The sequence below is a fragment of the Mesocricetus auratus genome, unplaced genomic scaffold (genome assembly GCF_017639785.1).
Source record: "Mesocricetus auratus isolate SY011 unplaced genomic scaffold, BCM_Maur_2.0 Super-Scaffold_100676, whole genome shotgun sequence".
NCBI lineage: Eukaryota > Metazoa > Chordata > Mammalia > Rodentia > Cricetidae > Mesocricetus > Mesocricetus auratus.
Window position 1 is genome coordinate 12080236 of NW_024429266.1, and position 19239 is coordinate 12099474.

The 19239-nt window shown below is 39.4% G+C and overlaps 1 protein-coding gene across 8 annotated transcripts in view; it reads left to right on the forward strand.

Annotated features, from left to right (window-relative positions):
* Enah (ENAH actin regulator) overlaps nt 1-19239 on the forward strand; it is a 108163-nt gene that overhangs the window by 10874 nt on the left and 78050 nt on the right. The window contains exons 1-2 of one of the 8 annotated variants that reach the window (XM_040739349.1): nt 5380-5518; nt 8073-8215. The exons of the other annotated variants lie outside the window; for them this stretch is intronic. Of the exons in view, the coding sequence (XP_040595283.1) occupies nt 8160-8215 (56 nt within the window). The 5' untranslated portion in view covers nt 5380-5518; nt 8073-8159. Of the gene's footprint in view, nt 1-5379; nt 5519-8072; nt 8216-19239 lie in introns of those variants that run through there. 8 annotated transcript variants of the gene reach the window in all.

Sequence of the window (19239 nt, forward strand, 5' to 3'; positions counted from 1 at the left end):
CTGTCAGCATGTGTCTTGTTTAATTTTATATGATTTTTTTCTTTGTATCTATGTTTTAAAGCATAAATCTTATGTTTAGAAAAACATTTCCTTTGCTAATTAATTCCATTGTTAACATTTATAGTATAATTTTTTAAAAGATTTTTAAAAAATGTAGTATCAAAATATTATGGAGAACTTACCACCTGAAAACTTACTGTGTGAATTCTGTTGATATGGCTCGGGCAGCTGAAAGCTAGGGACTGTTATCCCATTTTTGTGGGTGAGGAAATAGAGGTCACCTAACCAGTTCTCAGTGGAACTGCTGTTTTTTCTGCTGAGTGTCTTGGTTTTTACCAGTAAGCCCTTGGGCATCTCTGTAATTGTTAACTTTCACTGGTAATTTGATGTTTGGTGAATAATTAATTTTATCTATTTCATGTATAAGGGCTCTATAATTTCTTCAAATAATTGGTTAAAGAACAAGGCCATGTACAATGAATTAGCCTAGAACGTTTCATAGATAACAGTGCATTGCAGAGATGGGGAGAAATGGCTTTATTTGCACTTAATCTGGAGAAATGAAACAAATTATGAAAACTTTGATATTAAGGTTGCAGCTATGTTACATTGTTAGAATGCAAGAATAATGAATCAAGTGTTGGTTGCTTTAATATTTTTTCATAATTTTCTGACAAAATTGCAAAGTATCAACAAACCAAAGTTTTCGTGCTGTAGTGAACTTTTCTAATATGATGAACCCGTTTTTGCTAAAGACTTAATTGTTTTCCTAAGGATTTTATTTTTGCTTTTTGGTTTTTAGATTGTTTTCTTTTACCTCATCATAATCAGATATTTGTTAGTTGTCTCCAATTAATGAAGCAAGCGTGTCATGTAACCTGAAGTGTTAATTAAACATTAAGAGATTGCTCTGTGGCATACTTGAGAGGCTAAGACAGGAAGATGCTAAGTTTAAGGCCCGGATTCTATAATGGGTTCTAAGCCAGCTTTGTCTGTTCAAAAGAAAACAAAAACCTAAACAAATAAAAAGAGAAAAAATTTTATCTCATATAATTGGAAGTCTAGAGGTAGAGTGCCCTCACTTAGCACACAATGGAGTGCTCCCTGGCTTCTGAGGACCCAGGCTTCTTTTGTCATTTGTGGTGTCCACCTTATCTTTACCATGCATGTAGGTCATAGGATCTCCATGCCTCACTGGGTAAGTCTTGTAGAAAGTGGAACTGTTTTCTTGGTTCCCATTCAAACCCCTTAAGGTAGTGATTCTCAGCCTGTGGATTGTGACCCCCTTGAGGGTTCCACATGTCAGATAGTCATATTATGATTCACAACAGCAGTGAAATTATAGTTATGAAGTAGTGAACTAATTTTATGATTGGGGGTTCATTACAACATGAGGAACTGTATGAAAGGGTCACAACATTAGGAAGGCTGAGAACTTCAAGATAAAAGTTCACTGCTGAAATGACAGGTGAACATACAGCTGAAGCTGTCAGCTGTGTTGGGATATTGATAAGTCTGTATGCCTCTCCTCAGTCACTATCCTTAGTTTCATTTTTGTCAGGAGCATTGCATTAATTTGAAATAGTTTTCATCGACTTCATAAAGGATCGTGTTTTTGAAAGGCTTGTGCTTTTACTCTGTAGATGGTTTGCATTGTGTGGCTCGGAATAGAAGTAGCTGTGACAGAGAGATTGACTGTACAGAGGTGAAATGGTGGCACCTCATAAGAGGCCATGCTGCCTTGGAAGGTATATTTAAAGGGAGCGAGTTTGCTTTTATGAATGGTTAGTTCTTTAGTGATTATTCTTTTAGAGGATTTCGTTTTCCTCTCTGGCAAATTCTGGGAGGCTACTGAATCTCCTTGTTAAGACCCTTTTATTAGTTTGGTCCTCCCTTACATTCTCATACATTGTTCTGAATAATTTATTGTATTGTTCTATTATTCCTAGTCTGTCACCTCTACAGTAGTCATATCTTTCTGACTCAGATTTTATTAACTGAGCCTCATCCTTTGCAGCCCTCCATATCTTCTGTGTTTCTTAGAATTGAAAACTTTTTGTTATTTTGGCCTAAGTCCTACATGATTGTTTCCACTTTGTGATCCCAGAGTTAGTAGAGTAGCCCAATTAGGTAAATCCCAAAATGACTTATAAAGACAGTATGGAAATTACTCATTCCCTTGTATTTGGCTTAGTGAGGGATGGCATATTCTGTTTTCAAGAGCTGTAAAGAAAAATCCTTGATACCATGAGGGTAGGGACTGTTTTACATATTTGTGGTTGATTTCCTTCTAAATAGTTCGAGTCACATGATATTTAAACATCCTGTAGTATTTATACCTCTTAGTTATAGTAGATTGTCAATGTTAAAAGTTTTGAGTTTTGGAGCTGGATTGAGCTTAGCATGTCCTTGATATTTTTAATTGTCGAATCATAGTTATATTACATTTTTAAGTACAGTAGGATGTTTGATACATATTGTCTATGATGTGGAATGATTAAATAAAACCAGTTAGCTTTTGTCTTTCTTGATGTATTTCTGTGATGGTATATTTGAAGTTGACTGTTGTAAAATATATAGTCTTATTGACTAGGGTCAACCTGCTGTGCAGTAGATCTCATGCCACTGTTATTGTGCATTGCCTCAATAAAGTGCATTTTGTTCTGCTTTGAGGCGATTGCCTTTGGATGCCATCTTTTAACATTATATACTCTTATCTTGGGGGAGCAGGTATTGAAGTTTAACAGAATTGTGTCTGAAGGACAGCAAGATGGCTCAGTAGGTAAAGGTGGTTGCTGCCAAATCTTGATGACCTGGGTTCAACCCCCAGAATACATGTGATGAAAGACAAGAGCTGCAAGTTATCCTCTGACCTTCCGATACAAGAGTGTTGTGGTGAGCATGCCCAAACAAGCTTTAAAATAGTAAAGAACTTAGGCTGGGAACACACAAGAGTTGGTGTTGAATGCTGGGGTGTTGCTCAGTAATAAAATATATATTTTACATGTTCAAATCCTGGTTTCAACCCTAGCACCAGAGGGTGTTAGAAAAAGCAGTAAGTTGATTTTAAATTTTGAGTCTGAAGTTTGTGGATAGGCCTAGTATGTTAGGAAGTCAGATAGGATTCCTGTGTTCTTTGTGTTTTCTAGCTTCTGGTCTTTGCTTGGATTTCTTGCTTGTAGATGAACACCTTTACTTTCTGTTTCTCTGGTCATATAATTAATTCTGCCTCTGTTAATGTGACACCCCCATTTGTTTGAGGCAGCCCCCCCTCTATATATATGCATGCATATGCAGCCCTGGTACTTTACATCTAAAGTACCAGTGTTGCCAATGTGTGATTCCGTGCCCAGTGATACATTTTCCTTTTCTAGAAAGTCTAGCCATGTAGGGTTAAGGGCCTCACATTGTATTCCTTCTGTAGTGACCCTGCTTATAAATAAGGTCTTATCCTGAGATTCTTTCTAAGTCCTAGCCTGAGTTTCCTATATGGATCTATATCACAACTTTTATCTCATTCATTGTTCACTTTGGTTAGGCAAGTTGTTTCATGACAGATATAGAAGGAGATTTGTGTATATGCCTTTAAAAATACACAGAAAGTCAAGATAAAACTACCAACTCTAATAAATGCAGAGTTGGAGGGTGTGAGATCACACAAAAAGTTCTTATTTATTTGCATTAGTGTTTTGTTTGTATGTATGTCTGTGTGAGGGTGTCAAGATCTTGGAGTTATAGACAGTTGTGAGCTGCCATGTGGGTGCTGGGAATTGAGCCTGGGTCCTCTGGAACAGCAGTCAGTGCTCTTAACCTGCACCATCTCTCCAGCCCCAGTGGTTGTGTTTCTATACACCCACTATGAACTATTGAAAAAGAGAAGTTAAGAGAAGTGTTTTCATTTGCACTAGTATCTGAAGGAATGAAATACTAAGGAGTAAATTTAATCAAGGAGTAAAATTTGTATCCTAAAATGACCCAAGAAAGGCAAGAAGAAAGCTGGGCAGTGGTGGCGCACGCCTTTAATCCCAGCTCTCGGGAGGCAGAGGCAGGCGGATCTCTGGAGACCAGCATAGTTTATAAGAGCTAGTTCCAGGACAGCCTCCAAAGCCACAGAGGAACCCTGCCTCCAAAAACAAACAAGAAAGGCAAGAAGAGTGGTAAGATGCAGCTGGAAAGATCTTAACAAGTGATACTGAGAAATTATTCCCAGGTCTTCTGAATGAGATTCAGGGCTTTCCCCACAATTTCAGCACCTACACACGCACGCACGCACGCACGCACGCAGGCACACATGCACGGAAAAAAAAAACATGCATGACATCTAGGCTATATGAGACCTCTGAAAGTAGAAGCGATCAAAATTACTAATTGACAGAAGCCTATTAGTTTGTTAGGAGTTATCTGAAGGAAAAAAAAAAAACATGATTTTGAATTTTAGTATTAGTGAAATGTAAAAAATAAAGCTCTTCAAAAACGTGTTTCCGGGCATTGGTGGCGCACGCCTTTAAACCCAACACTTGGGAGGCAGAGGCAGGTGGATCTCTGTGAGTTCAAGGCCAGCCTGATCTACAGAGAGAGTACCAGGACAGCCTCCAAAACAATACAGAGAAAGCCTGTCTCGAAAAACAAAAACAAACAAAAACAACAACAACAACAACAACAACAAAAAAAAACCCAAAAGAATGTGTTTCATTGTTCAGTGCAAGTATTTAGCATTTAAAAATGAATCTTATTTTGAGGTAGGACTTGGGTATGTATGCCCTGCTGCATTCTAACAGACTGTGTCACCAAGCCAGCCTTGAATCTGTGCTGCTTCTGATTCAGCCTCCTAACTGTTGAGACTACAGTCATCCACTACCACTCTTCCCAAGATAATACCTTTTTTTGTTTGTCCATGTATGTGTGTGACATGTTTGAATGCATGGGCAGAGGCTAGAGATGAATATCCGGCATCTTCCTTTATCTCTTTCCACCTTGTATGTTGAGTCAGGCTCTCATTAGAACCTAGCACTCACTGATTTGGTTTCCTGGCTAGCCAGTGTGCTCCACAAATCCCTTATTTTCCTCCCAAGCCTTTGGATTACAGGTGGGTGGTTACCATGCCATCCAGCATTTGTGTGTTTGCACTCAGGATCTCAGTTTACGTTCCCAAACTTGACCAACAAGCACTTTTTCTTACTGAGCCAGCACTTGAAAGATTAATTTTTTTATTCTACAAATCTGCTATGAAATCTCCTTACGTAATCTATAGACCTGATAGTTGAATATTGAGCACATGCCTGTTAGGGGCTTCGCTTTTGGGATAATGTTTACCCATAGTGGTGTAACCTGAGTGGGCTAAACAATTGTATGTGACAGTCTTTAACATTCCTTACCTAGGTGAAGTAAACGTTTGGTAACTCATTGCTGCTGCTGAGCACTGAAAGGCAGGCACCCTCACAGGTGTTCTTGCTGTTCTTTTACGGTGGAGAAACTGAGGCTTAGATGGTGAGGTGATTTGGCTGAAGTCATACCATTGGTAAGTGGCAGCTGAGCTTCAAATCAAAGTCCTTTCTGTTAGACATATGGCCTCTTATTAAATCACACCTTTCAGTGCTGTTTACTTCTCTGATTTGATTTTTGCATCCTTAAGGCTCTACCCAGTGCTGTCTGAATGCAAGGTGGAGCTTGTGAAGGAAGCGGTAGGGAAGATGGCAGATTGGACAAGACTGTATAAAGTTTTAAGGGATGGGTGGTAAAGAAAAATGAATGTGCCATGTACTTCCTATAAATTATTTCTTCTAATTCCTTGTGTGATTACATAGTATGTAGGATGCCCTTGTGTTGGAGCACATAGTGGAAGAACCTTGTTTGAAACCCAGCTTTGTCTTACATATCCAAGCGTACATATTTTTTTTCTTGAAATCACTTGAAAATGTTTTGAAGAACTTTTCTGCTAGATTAATAAATAACTTGAAACTTAGAGCTGGGGGGGTTAATATACAGAATTATTTTAGAGGCTTTTTGAAACCTTACTGAGCTTTGTCTATATTCTAGATACAGTCTTCATTTGTGATACACATGAGTATATCTGGATGTTTTTGTGATGTGTAGATCCATTTAAAAGCTAGTAAATTCAAAGTGCTCCTAAATTTCTCAGCCAACACATTGTTACAACTGTTACATGAATTTAAAGGGTTTCTCATCATTTAAAGTATTGGAAAATACTTTTAAACTTTTTTTCCTATGTTAAATCTGTCACATCAGGGCATTTAAAATTCTCAAAATAGCCGGGTGTTGGTGGTGCATGCCTTTAATCCCAGCACTTGGGAGGCAGAGGCAGGTGATCTCTGAGTTCGAGGCCAGCTTGGTTTACAGAGTGAGTTCCAGGACAGGCTCCAAAGCAATACAGAGAAACCCTGTCAACAAAACAAAACAAAACAAAAACCCTCAAAAACAAAACAAAACTCAAAATAAATACTATGTAACAGTGAAGGTTTTTAAAGATAAGGTAGGAATAACTGCAGTTTTTAACTTTTGTTCCTTAGTGGAGTTTTATCTGAAAAAGTTTTGTGAAGTGATACCAGTGTACTTATATGCACAGTCCATAGAGATAGTTCAGATTCCAAGATTTAAAATGTTCATAGTTCTTCCCAATAACTTAGTCTTTAGAGCAGCAGAAGGTGTCTGTTGCTATTAAGTTATGAAACAGAAGGTGTCTGTGCACACACGAGCACTATTATCTGTTGCTTTAAAAACTGAATGGGCCTGGAGAGATGACTTAGCAGTTAGTGTGCTTGTTGCTCTTGCAGAGGAGAGCCAGGTAACCCAGTACTCAAAAGCAGTTAACAGCTGTCTGTAACTCCGCTTCAGAGACTTTGACTCCCTTGTTTAGCCTCAGTGGGCACGTACCACTCTTGGTGCATGGATATACATGCAAGCAAAACTACCTATGTACACACAATTAAAAAAACAAACAAAAAATCAGAACTACCTTATAAATGTTTGCAAATGAAGGATGGCCCCAAAATGAACTTTTGTAGTTTTTTGCTATGTAAGAGAAATAGAACAGAGAGAAACATTGAGAGTGAATACTTAGAAGTTTAAGTAATTAAGTAATTTAGAATTTGGATTTACTATTTTGTAGTCATTTTGTAGTTTTAGTTATTTATATAATAGATGTATGTTGGTAGCATCAAATATACATATATATATATATGTACATATATATATATATATACATGAACGATACTTTGTTACCTTGATGGAGTTAATTGTGGCTTGGCAAATGGAGAAAGGGAGTCTTGTACTGTTTTCAGATTGCAGAATCTTGTTGCTATGCAACAAGCATTGTCAGTCAGCATTGGGCGTAGTAAATTGGTATTCTCTGCCCCTTTTCACCACACGCTCACTTTGTAAGTGGTCTGGGCTATTTTGCAAGTTTTTATTTTAAAATGGACATTTAAAGATTTTTGTTGCTGTTCATAATTGGTTCTATTTAAGGTTTCTGGAGTTTCTGCATGTAGAAGACACTAAAATGCTTGTGCTGGGAGAGTTTATAGATCTATTTCCAAGTTGTTTCAGGTTAGAACAGTGTATTTTGGTTTTGTTGCTGAAAAGATAGCACCAACTTCCAGAGTGTATTTTTTGCTTGAGAACTCAAGTTAAATATTTTGAACATCAAAATTTTATCATAGTACAACATGTTTTGAATTTACTTTTGGAAAGTAAGAAAAGTATCTTACAATGCTTTTAATTACAAATGATTTTTAAAACAGGAATCTTGAACTTTTATGCACTCTCATGGATTATAATGACTAATTTTCCAGCAAGAGAAATGAAAATACAGTGACAAGTGGGTGATGGATAACAGTGATAACAGGGTTTCCCCTACAGCTGTGGCTGTCCTAGAACTCACTCAGTAGACCAGGCTGGCCTCGAACTCACAGAAATCTGCCTGCCTCTGCCTCCCGAGTGCTGGGATTAAAGATGTGCGCCACCACCGTCCATCAAAATATTAATCTTTAAAATATTGCACACATAGCATAATATAATATAAAGTTCATCCTCTATAGTACACACTTCTGTTCCAGATCAAAAGACCGAGGCATAGAGTAATGTAAAATCAGCAGTTGGTGGAGCCAGCCAGGCTTCCAGCACCAGCAGTCAGGCTCTTGACTATGCTCAACCGCTATGTTATGTTGCCCTCTTTTGGAATTACTTCATGCTATGTCTGGTAAGTGCAATGATATGTACTTTTAATTGCTTTCTGTAGTTTTTTCAAGTCAGGTTAGTATTTACTGCACTTTGCTGTTTACTTTGTAAGTCACTGACATATTTATATTTTTAGATATTTTTACAATTTTTGGTGCTTTCTTTTAAAGCCAAGGTCTCATAATGTAGACCAACCTAAAACACTCTGTAGCCCACTGTCTTTTTAACCTCACAATCCTCCTGTCTCAACCTTACAGGTGTTACGAATTCTAATACGATGCTGTCCAGGGCTCACAGCCAGTTGTAATTGAGTCATCTACTTAGCCTAGTAGTTTCTGAATTCTCTTTCTGGGTGACCTGAAGTTAACTGTAGTATTGCTAATCTAGAGAAGAGAACAATGCGCTTGGGTAAAAGGAGAAAAACTTTACTAAGGCAGTGCTTAAGAGATGAAAATGGACTTTTGTAGATTCTGCTTTCCTCCTGCTTTGTGTTATGTGGACACTATATTTCTAGGGTCACGCCCCCCTCCCCTGTGAGACAAGGTTCCTTTGTGTAGCAGTTTGCCCTTGAATTTGCAGTCCTAGTGCAGCAGCCTCTTGACTGCTGGGATTGCAGGCATGAGCCACCAGGCCCTGCTTTTTTCTGTCTCTATTCCTTAAGGACTTTACCTTTCCCTCTTTGAGTTCCTCCCTGCTTTTTCAGCTGCTAGATTTTTCTGCCTTAAACACAGAATCTTGATCTTCTGGGTTTGTACATCTTCTTGTTGCTCAGCCACATTTACTCTGGAATTTGCTCTTCATCTCTCTTTGCAGTTACACAGTGTTTTAAAGACAACTTTGTTTGTTTTTTCAGTCAGGGTTTTTTTGTGTAGCCCCGCTCTCTTGGAACTCACTTTATACACTAGGCTGACCTCAAACTCACAGATGTGCTTAAAGACAGCTCTTACCTTGTGATTTATGTCGAGTTGATTATGCTGCATGCATTTTCTTTGTTTACTTGGTGTGTTTTCCATTTCTAATGTTTTTGTTTGTTTGTTTGTTTTTCCTGGTTTTTCTGTGGCTTTGTTGGCTGTCCTGGAACTAGCTCTTGTAGACCAGGCTGGTCTCGAACTCTAGAGATCTGCCTGCCTCTGCCTCCCGAGTGCTGAGATTAAAGGCATGCACCACCACTGCCTGGCCCATTGTAATGTTTTTAAGAAACTCAGAATTTTATTACATGAATATTTCACTGTCATTTATCTATTTCCCACTAAGTGGCTATTTACATAGGTTAAAGTGATTTTGTATAAGGAGTAATGCTCTTTTGAACCCAAAGTTTTCTTTTTCCTAATTGTAGACTATGTCCTTAAGATAGAATTCCAGAAATAGTAGTATGTCCCTGAAGAAATAGAAACAGTTTTAAAAGTCCTTGAATCATACTGCCAAAATGCTTTTCTAAAAAGTGTTGTGCCAGTTTTGATGCCAACCAGTAAATACACAGTGTCCACATCTTCACAACCAGCAGCTGCAGAGACTGTTTGGATGGTGACCTTTAAATAGAAGAATCATTAACTGTGGGTTCTGTTGAACCTTTATCCTAAATTGTGCTTAGGTTCTAACTATGGTTGTGGTCAGGCTCCTGAGACGGAAGACCTAGTTTACCAGTCTCAGCTCTTTAAACTATTCAAGTTTTATTATGATGCAGACCTTGCTCTGTTGAGACATCTCTGGGACTCACAAAGTGACCTTCTGGTATTGAACCTCAAGCATTTTGGTAAGTTGAGTGCTGAGGACAGATTGGTATGGTTTCACCTGACATTTACCTCAAAAAATGGGTAGCTCTGGCTCTCCCTCCAGCATCTGAAATTGATTCAATTGCTCCCTTATGGGTGGATAGAGCATTTACCTATGAATGGAAGGATTCATGGGTAAACATTCCTGCCAAAAATTGGTCATAATAGTGACCTAAGTTTTCACTGGTGTATAACAGCATTTCCCTTAACTCGGACCACTTTGACTTACTAACCTTTTCCGTTGTCCTCTCCTTCCCTCATTAGCTGGTGTCTTGGCCTTCCTCCCATATAGCTTCTCTCTCCTCAGTGACATTTGGCTCTCCATCTTCACAGTTTGTGTGCTGCTGATGAACAAAGTTCAGAGTTTTGGTTTGGTTTGACACAGGGTCTCCCTCCATTGCATATGCTGCCTTGAGACTCACAATGCAGCCCCAGTGCGTCTCAGTCTTGACGCAGCCCTCCTGTTGCCACCTCTCAAGTGTTGGGAATCAGTTTTGCTGTGTCTTTATAGAGCAGTATATGCATTTATTTGACTACTGTTGTGTTTTTGCTCTTAGAAAATGTTTTGAAAAAGAGAAGAAATATTGATGACACATATCGAAACTATGTCATCAATAATTTCATTCCTTCCAAAAATAATAAATCCTTCAGTATGTTTGATCTCACTGCTGTGATGAAATACCCTAGACTAGGTAATTAACAGGAACTTGTCACAATTATAGAGACTGGGAAATCCAAGATCAAGAAACTAGCAGATTCATGGTCTGGAAAGAATTTCTGGGATCTAATATTGTGAAAGACATGCATCCATATAGCTTTTTCCCTCTAGCTCTTTTGAGGAACATTTGTCCTATTTATGAGGATGAAGGCTTCATGGTCTAATCACTTCCCAAAGGTCCAACCTTCTAACACTAGCACTTTGGCAATTTGGTAACATAGGACTTTTGGAGGATATGTTCAGCCTCATTGGAACTGGAATGCCAGTAAGATTTGTTGCCAAATGGCGGTTGTGCACGCCTTTAATCCCAGCACTCGGGAGGTAGAGGCAGGCAGATCTCTGAGTTCAAGACCAGCCTAGTCTTACAAGAGCTGGTTCCAGGACAGCCTCTAAAGCCACAGAGAAACCCCGTCTCAAAAAACCAAAAAAGAAAAAAAAAAAAAAAAGAAAAAGAAAGAAACTCTTTTCTCTCCTGGTTGCTATGTTCATGGTATTTTTTGTTTTTGTTTTCTGGGGCAGGGTTTCTCTGTGTAGCCCTGGCTGGCCTGGCACTCAGAGATCTCTCTGCCTCTGTTATCTCACCCTCATCCTCCAGCCTTGGAATTAAAGGCATGAGCCCCTCCTCTCCCTCCACTGTTCATGGTGTTTAATCACAAGAAACCTTAACTAAGACAGGTGAAATTCTGTGATGGAGGAATTTAAGATTGCTATTTTAGTGATTTGTTAGATTGCCCAGGTACATAGTGGTTTTGAGAAATGCTGATTGCAATATTCCTTTACTTTGAAAGAATAAAAGACTGGTTATATGTCATGTGTGGAGTTGTTTTTGTTCTTCTTTAGGGAACAGGATTGTGCTGTGTACCTTAGGCTGGCCTGAAGTGAAACATAGACCAGGTTGGCCTCCACATGGTGATTCTTCTGTCCCAACTAATCAGCATTCATCACCATGTCTGTATCCTAAGATAGATTTATTTATTTGTTTGTTATTTTTTTGAGGCAGGGTTTCTTTGTGTATCCCTGGCTGTCCTGGAGCTCACTCTGTAGACCAGAATGGCTTTGAACTCCCAGAGATCCACCTCTGGATCCTTGCCTGCAGAGTGCTGAAATAAAAGGCATGTTCTACTGACACCCAGCAAGAAAATTTTTTTCTTTTCTTTTTTTTTTTTTTTTTTTTTTTGGTTTTTCGAGACAAGGTTTCTCTGTGGCTTTGGAGGCTGTCCTGGAACTCACTCTGTAGACCAGGCTGGCCTCGAACTCACAGAGATCCGCCTGCCTCTGCCTTCCGAGTGCTGGTATTAAAGGCGTGTGCCACCAACGCCCTGCAATTTTTTCTTTTTTTTTTAAAAAATTATTTACTTTTACGTGCATTGGTGTTTTGCCTGCAGGTATGTCCATGTGAGAGTGTCAGATCTTGGAGTTGTGAGTTGCATGTAGGTGCTGGAATTTGAACTCAGGTCCTCTGGAAGAGCAGTCAATGCCCTTAACTGCTGAGTCATCTCTGCAACCCCCAAGAAAAAAGTTTATTTTTAAATGGAACATTTGTAAGAGTGTATCTTTCAAGATCTCTGTTCCTTTGTTTGTTTATTTAGAATTCTGTATAATGAATACAGTTTTAGGTATTTGAAGAAAACTAGAGTTTGAGATAAGAATTTAAGGAAATTAATTTCCTGCTTTTTTGTATTTATCATATGGTAAGTGATTATTTGTGTTTTGGTTTTTAAAATTAAACATTTGTTCTTTAAGTCAACTAAGGATATCTTAACTCTTCTTCTGGGACTGGAGTGGTGGCTCAGAGGTTAAGAACACAGGTTGGTTGCTCTTTCAGAGGATCTGGGTTCAATTTCAAGCACCCACATGGTGGCTCACAACTCCAGTCCCAGGGGATCTAACACACATATGATGTACAGACTCACATGTAAGCAGAACCCATTCACATAAAATAAAAGATTAAAAAAAAATTTAAAAAATCAGTTTCAGCCGGGCGGTGGTGGCACACGCCTTTAATACCAGCACTTGGGAGGCAGAGGCAGGTGGATCTCTGTGAGTTCGAGGCCTGGCTGGACCGACAGCCTCCAAAACAATAATGAGAAACCCTGTCTCGTAAAATCAAAAGAAAAAAAATCAGTTTCTTGCTCATCTCTTACATGCTGTGTTTCACTTGCGTTTCAAGAATGGATTATGTATAAGAAAGGGATAAGACTTTGCAGTGGTCCACATTTACATTATTGAGTACAGTATTTCACCATCAACTGTTAGGTGAAGGGAGGGCCCATTTAATACTCTCTTAGATTAGGTTAGGTAGGGATTTGTTTAGATTTCCTGCTACATAGAGACCATGTCAGGCTGGCCTGGGAAGAATCAAACCATTGACAGCTATAGAAGTATCAGAATTTTGGAGTATTTCTTGGAAACCTTGGTCTTGGGTCTTCATCCCCTGTGAGGTTCAGATGTTGAGGAAATTAGGCCCTCTTTTTATTGTGTAGGGCAGGGCATACACCCTGACCTCAGTGGAGAACACATGTTATTAAAGGTTTTCAAAGACTGGAAAGGGTCATCTCCACTATGAAGGAGCCTGTGATTTGTTGTTTATTCAGACCTCCAGAAAATAAGAACGCTGTTGGTAATAAGTAACAGTTACTCAATGAGAAAAATGAATGGGAGTCTCCCAAGTGGCATGGGAAAGGGATAGCCTTGTACTAGAGACCTGGTTCTGACCGAATGCTTAAAGGGAGAAACCAGTCATGGTGGTATTCAGAGACTGAATCCTGACATAGTGTGGCCTTTGAGGCAGCCTGGCTTTCAGAGTCGGTTGTTTAGTAGATTAACGCTCAACTTTCTGTATACGCTGTTATAATGAGGGTTAAGTCTTAAGGCAGTACTGATAAGGCTATTGGAATCATTGTTCCCTTGAAGTATGTGTTACACTACTAGGTTAAGTTGTGAAAAATGACTGGTTTTGGCAATTGTAAATTTTAAATGGTTCACAGTACATTTTGGACTTTTTTTCCTTTTAAACTTACACAGTCCTTTCCTTCTTTGTTATGTGTTCGAGTGTGTTATCTGCATTTATGTCTGTGTACCACATTGGTGCCTGGTGTCCACCGAGGCCAAAAGCGGGCATTGATTCCCTTGGAACTGGAGCTACACACAGTTGTGAGCTGCCATGTGAGTGCTGGAATTGAACACAGGTCCTCTAGAAGAACAGTTAGTACTCTTAATGACTGAGCCCTCCCTCAACATCTTCCTTCTCCCCCTATTTTGAGACAAGGTCTTACTATATGATCCTCGAGGCCTGGAACTTACTGGTAGATCAGGCTAGCCACAATCTCTGGAGATCAGACTTCCTCTACCTTCCAAGTGGTGGGATTAGGGGCATATGCCCAGCTCTGAACATTTTTGATGACTAATTTAAAAAAAACACGAGGAATACAAAGCTGACTTGATAGACAGATCCTTAACATTTTAAAAAATTTATTCTGTGTGTGTGTGTGTGTGTGTCATGGTGCAGGTATAGAGGCCATAGGACAACTTTGTTGGAGTTTTTTCTCTCATTTCATTTCCATTTGTGGGATCCAAAGATTGAATTCACTTCACCTGGCTTGGCATCAATGTCTCTTGACTCACTGAACCATTTATCTGGGACTATCAAGAATTTCAAACAGGAATACTTGGGGTTGAATGTTCCCTTTTTCTTTTCTTTTGCACCTTTTTGCTCACTTAGCTGCTTTGGGAATAAGGATTTTTTTTTTCCATCTTGAGAATCTGGTAGACTTTTCTAATTGTCATCGTTCCTTATACAACCACCACATAAAGACTACAGAATAAGTGGAAGAAAGAGGTTAAGGGAGAGCATTGTTTTACAAACCGGTCTTCAAACATTTATCAGACGTGGACTAGGAATATCAAAATAACGTTGCATACGGTAGTGGTAAACATGAAGATAGTTTCTCTGTGTGTGCACACTGAGTTGGATATACAGTGTCTTTATTACTAGCTCTAACAATTTGAGATATTCTGTGGGAGATATGGCATGATATGTGTTGGCTATCTCAGGAGCTTAGGGTGAGTTTGAGGACAGCCTTCTGTCACTATGAGCCTAAACAATAGACCAGTGGTTCCACCAATCTCTTTTAAAAGTGACTCACGGGGGCTTGAGAGATGGCTCAGCAGTTAAGAAAGAGCGCTGGCTTCTCTTCCAGAGGGCCTGGGTTCAATTCCCAGCACCCACATGGCAGCTGTCTGTAACTCCAAGACCTGACACCCTCACCCAGACATACACGCAGGCAAAACACCAGTGCATATAAAAGAAAAATTAATAATAATAACAAAATGACTCATGTTCTTCCTATACTTGCTGGGTAGTAAGTGTAGTTTAGCAGAATCCTTAGGGGAGTTTAGTTTTTATAGGCATTTCTTTAGAAGTAAGTTAAGAGAAAATTTATGGCACAGAAGTAATACCTTTCCATTGTTTTAAGTTGAACATGAAAACTTCACAAGTTGAGTTTTTAGAGAAGCCACTGAGCATTCCTTAGGTATGTCAGGGGAAAGTGGAGTACCAAATTGGCAAGTGGGTGATTAAAAGAAATCCCTGTAGCCGATGCATCTGAATGACTCTCCCTCCTTCCCTCCCTGCCTCCCTCTCTCCCTCCCTTCCACTTTTTTTTTTTAAGAGATGGGCAAGTCATTCATACGAAGAGTTGCTGGTGGGATATTATTTGATAAGTTTTAGGGACATGGGTCCATGGTTCACTTCTTTTTTTATCCCGTTATTAGAAAGGTTGATTGCTAGTGAGGCTGACTGCTTTCCCCTCGGTTGTCATTTTCCCCCAGGGGCGTGTTTGGATGAGAAGAGGCTGCTTTGGCAAGGGCAACAGCTGTTGAACAGTCTGTTTGGGTATTAGGTACAAGTTGGTGTGTGGTTGAAACCTGCCTCCTGGCTGTTGAAATTACGCTTTTGCCTTAAGGATAAATGCTTTGCTGCTCGCTCTGGTTACATTTACTTAGCTCTGGCTGGTAATGCTTCTAACTGATGTTTCTCTGTAAGGAAGTTCTCTTTCAAGAGTGGTTGGCAGCTACTGTGAGCAATTGAAAATGTTACCTGTGCTTTTTCTTAATTTTTCTTGGAATTGAACAATTAATAGTAACAATGTTTGAATTTAAAATTAATATATTTTTGGTAATGGTAGCGATACAAGCCTTCTGACTGTCTTGATGAGAGCGTCAAGTAATACTTACTCAGTATGTGTATAGTAATGCAAACTCTAACAACCTTCAGTAACTTAGAGACTTTCCTTAGTGGGATGGTTGTTCAGCACCCTCAGTTGGAATTGCACACCTGGATCATACATGTGACCAGTTGTGGTGATGCTATGTTGAGTTTAGAGAAGAGACTAAATCAGTTGCAGCGTAATGTCAACTTGGCACTGGATGACTAAAAGCCTTTTGGTCATCTAAGTCAATACCCATTCGAATGCTTTATATCAGGACGTGGCATAGATGCTTTTAATGTGGGTGGGTGTATGCTGGATTCTGTGTATCAGATAATGTATTCAGATTCTGAACCAGGGTCATACAATAAGCCCAAACCTTTTTAGACTTGGCCTTTGTGGTCTTTTGTGGTGTCTAAGTGCTACATTGTCCGCCCTAAAGGTTGAATAAAGTATTAAGGAGGTTTGAGTGAATAAAGTATTAAGGAGGTTTGAGTGAATAATGTATTAAGGAGGTTTGGACATACAGTTGCCTGTGTTAGTTTAGTTTGAGTATCATTTTTGAGTACAACTTCAACTGAGATTTAAAGGTGATACTGCAGCCATCAGTGAACTGGTGAACTTCAGGGTTGTAAGGTGCTAGACTACAGCTTCACTCAGTTGCCTGGCATAAATTGGGAATCTTCAAACGTTAATTTGTAGGTGGGCTCAGTTTTCCAATAACTATAGAAATTTACTCGATGTAAATTTAGATTGCACATGTTGGAAGCTAGCCCCTCCCAAGATATTTAGGTAGACTTTGAAGTTCTGGTTGATAGCTTTTGATTTCCAAATTAGCTTATATTTTCAGAAACAGAATATCTTTTTCTTAACTTTTTTTTTCTTTTAGTGCTAGAGTTTAAACTCAGGCTACTCAGGGTCTTGAACATACTAGGCAAATGCTCTACCACTGAACTACATTATCAGTCCCACTCTTCAGTTTTTATATGCGGTGTAATATATAGCTAGAGATACAGATTAAGTGTCCTGAACCTGAAAAGCTTGGGGTCAGAGGGTTTCATGTTTTAGAGGCTTTTATAATTTGGAGTATTTGCATAGACTTTACCAGTTGAACATCTGAAATTCTTCAAAATTGCAAACTTTTGAACATTACACACACACACACACACACACACACACACACACACACACTCAGATACACTTAAGAGTAGATGGAGTTAGGCTGCTTTTCTAATTACTATACTTGAGACTTATCTGTGAAAGTAAATTATTTACTTAAGGAAATCTCAACTTTAATATATTCCTATGAGTTCTGAAATAATTTTTTATGCAATAATTGTGACTATTTAAAATTTTTATGCTTAGAATTTGTGTGGAGAGCACATAGGATAGTGAGATGAGGTAGTATTAGTGTTGGACTTAGTATTTTATGATGTTAAAAATTTGAAACAGGCTGGGCAGTGGTGGCATACGCTTTTAATCCCAGCACTTGGGAGGCAGGGACAAGAGGATCTCAGTGAGTTCAAGGCCAGCCTGGTCTACAAGTGAAGTTCCAGGGCAGCCGGGACTGTTACCCAGAGAAACCCTATCTTGAAAAACAAAAACAATATATATATTGTTTTAAAGTCTGGTGTTGGTAAGTGCATGCCTTTAGTCCCAGCACTCAGGAGGCAGAGGCAGGTGGATCTCTGAGTTCAAAACCAACCTGGTCTATGTAGTGAGTTCCAGGACAGGCTTCAAAGCAATACAGAGAAACCCTGTCCCGAAAAACCAAATAAATAGATAGAAACGACATTTTAAGTTTCTGAAAATGAAAATGGGTCATTGTGATATTGCAATATAATAAGAACTCACTTGTTGGTGTTCCTACTGCCTGACATATAGTTCTTAAAACTGTTGGATTGTTGAAATGTTCAGTGTATTTTTGCAAAAGACATGGAGCCGTGGGAGTTACCTTGTACTAATCTGAGAACTGGAAGTTTCAATCGCATTTCACACTTGTGGCGAGGAGGGGTTGAAGGTTGCATTGATGAAGGCCTGTGATTTGATGAGTCATTTTGACATAGTGAAGCCTCCATTAAAAACCCAGAAGGCCCAGATTTGAAGGGATTCCCCCGGGGAGCTGTAAAAAAGAACACAAGTGCCCAGAGGATGAAATGCCTCACGTCTGTGAAGTTTTCCCACTCAGGACCCTTCAGACCTAACTCTATGAATTCTTTATTTTTGTGTTCACTGTGCCCTTCATATCAAATGGGTGTGTAAGCATAAGTGCTTTCTGAGTTCTTTGAGTCACACTTAACAAATCAAAACCCAAGAGCATAGGTGGCATCACAGCCCTGGCTTCTGATAGTCATCTGAGGTGCGTGTGTGTAGGACACCCAGTTGGGGTCTGCTTGGAGATTCTAATGCCAGAAGTGGAGAGCTCTCCCGGGGTGCTGGGAATTGAACTTAAGGCCTCTCACATGCCAAGTGGGTGCACTTCTGCCCAGAAGTGTTGTCATGAGTGCTGAGGAAGAGTGGGGCACACTGTCCCTGTTTAAGATAATGCTGTACGTTATCTGTTACTACTCTCCCTCACCGGGAAGGAGTTTCTCAGGGTTTGCTCCTGTGCTGGCTGAGAACAAGGCCTGTGGCTTGCTCTTAGGGACTCTGTGTGCCCCTCCTCCTAGTTACCTATTTAAAAACAGGATGAAAAAAAAACAAGCCATTTGCTTACAAACTATAAATGCTTATTGGCAGTCTAAAAAGCAGAAGGATTTACTAGCTAACTTCACAAGTGTTAGTACTAATAAGCACTGTTGTGTGGCCTGGGAATGTGGAGGTAAACAATGAAGCCCTTTATGTTCTTTTTTGCTTGCCTGTAACATATCATTCCATTGTGTGGATTACTCTTTCTCAGGTAGAGGAACATTTGTATTGGTTGCAGTTTTATATATTATAAATGCTACTAACAATATTTTTCTTGAACATTTATGTACTGTCTTGAAATTGGAAATTAGTAGCAAAGCCATTTGATGCGTGTTCTGGGAACCAAGTGCAGATTCTGTGTAGGATCAGTAAACCCTCTTCACTGCTGAGCATCTCTCCAGCCCAGCGGGATTATTTCTTCTGTTCTGTTTGTTTGGGCTGCACTGCCTGGTCAGGTATGAGATACGTAGCTCAGGTTAGCCTCCAGTCCATGGCAGTTTTCTTCCCCAGCCTCCTCAGTGCTAGCACACTGAGGCTGTTTTTCCTAATGCACTTCAGTAGGTAGATGTGGCTTAGTGGAAGCAGCATGGAGGTTGTACTCATATATGTAGCTTTAACATTTCACTAATTGCACTTCCTAGATTTTGTCTTCCATTTGTGT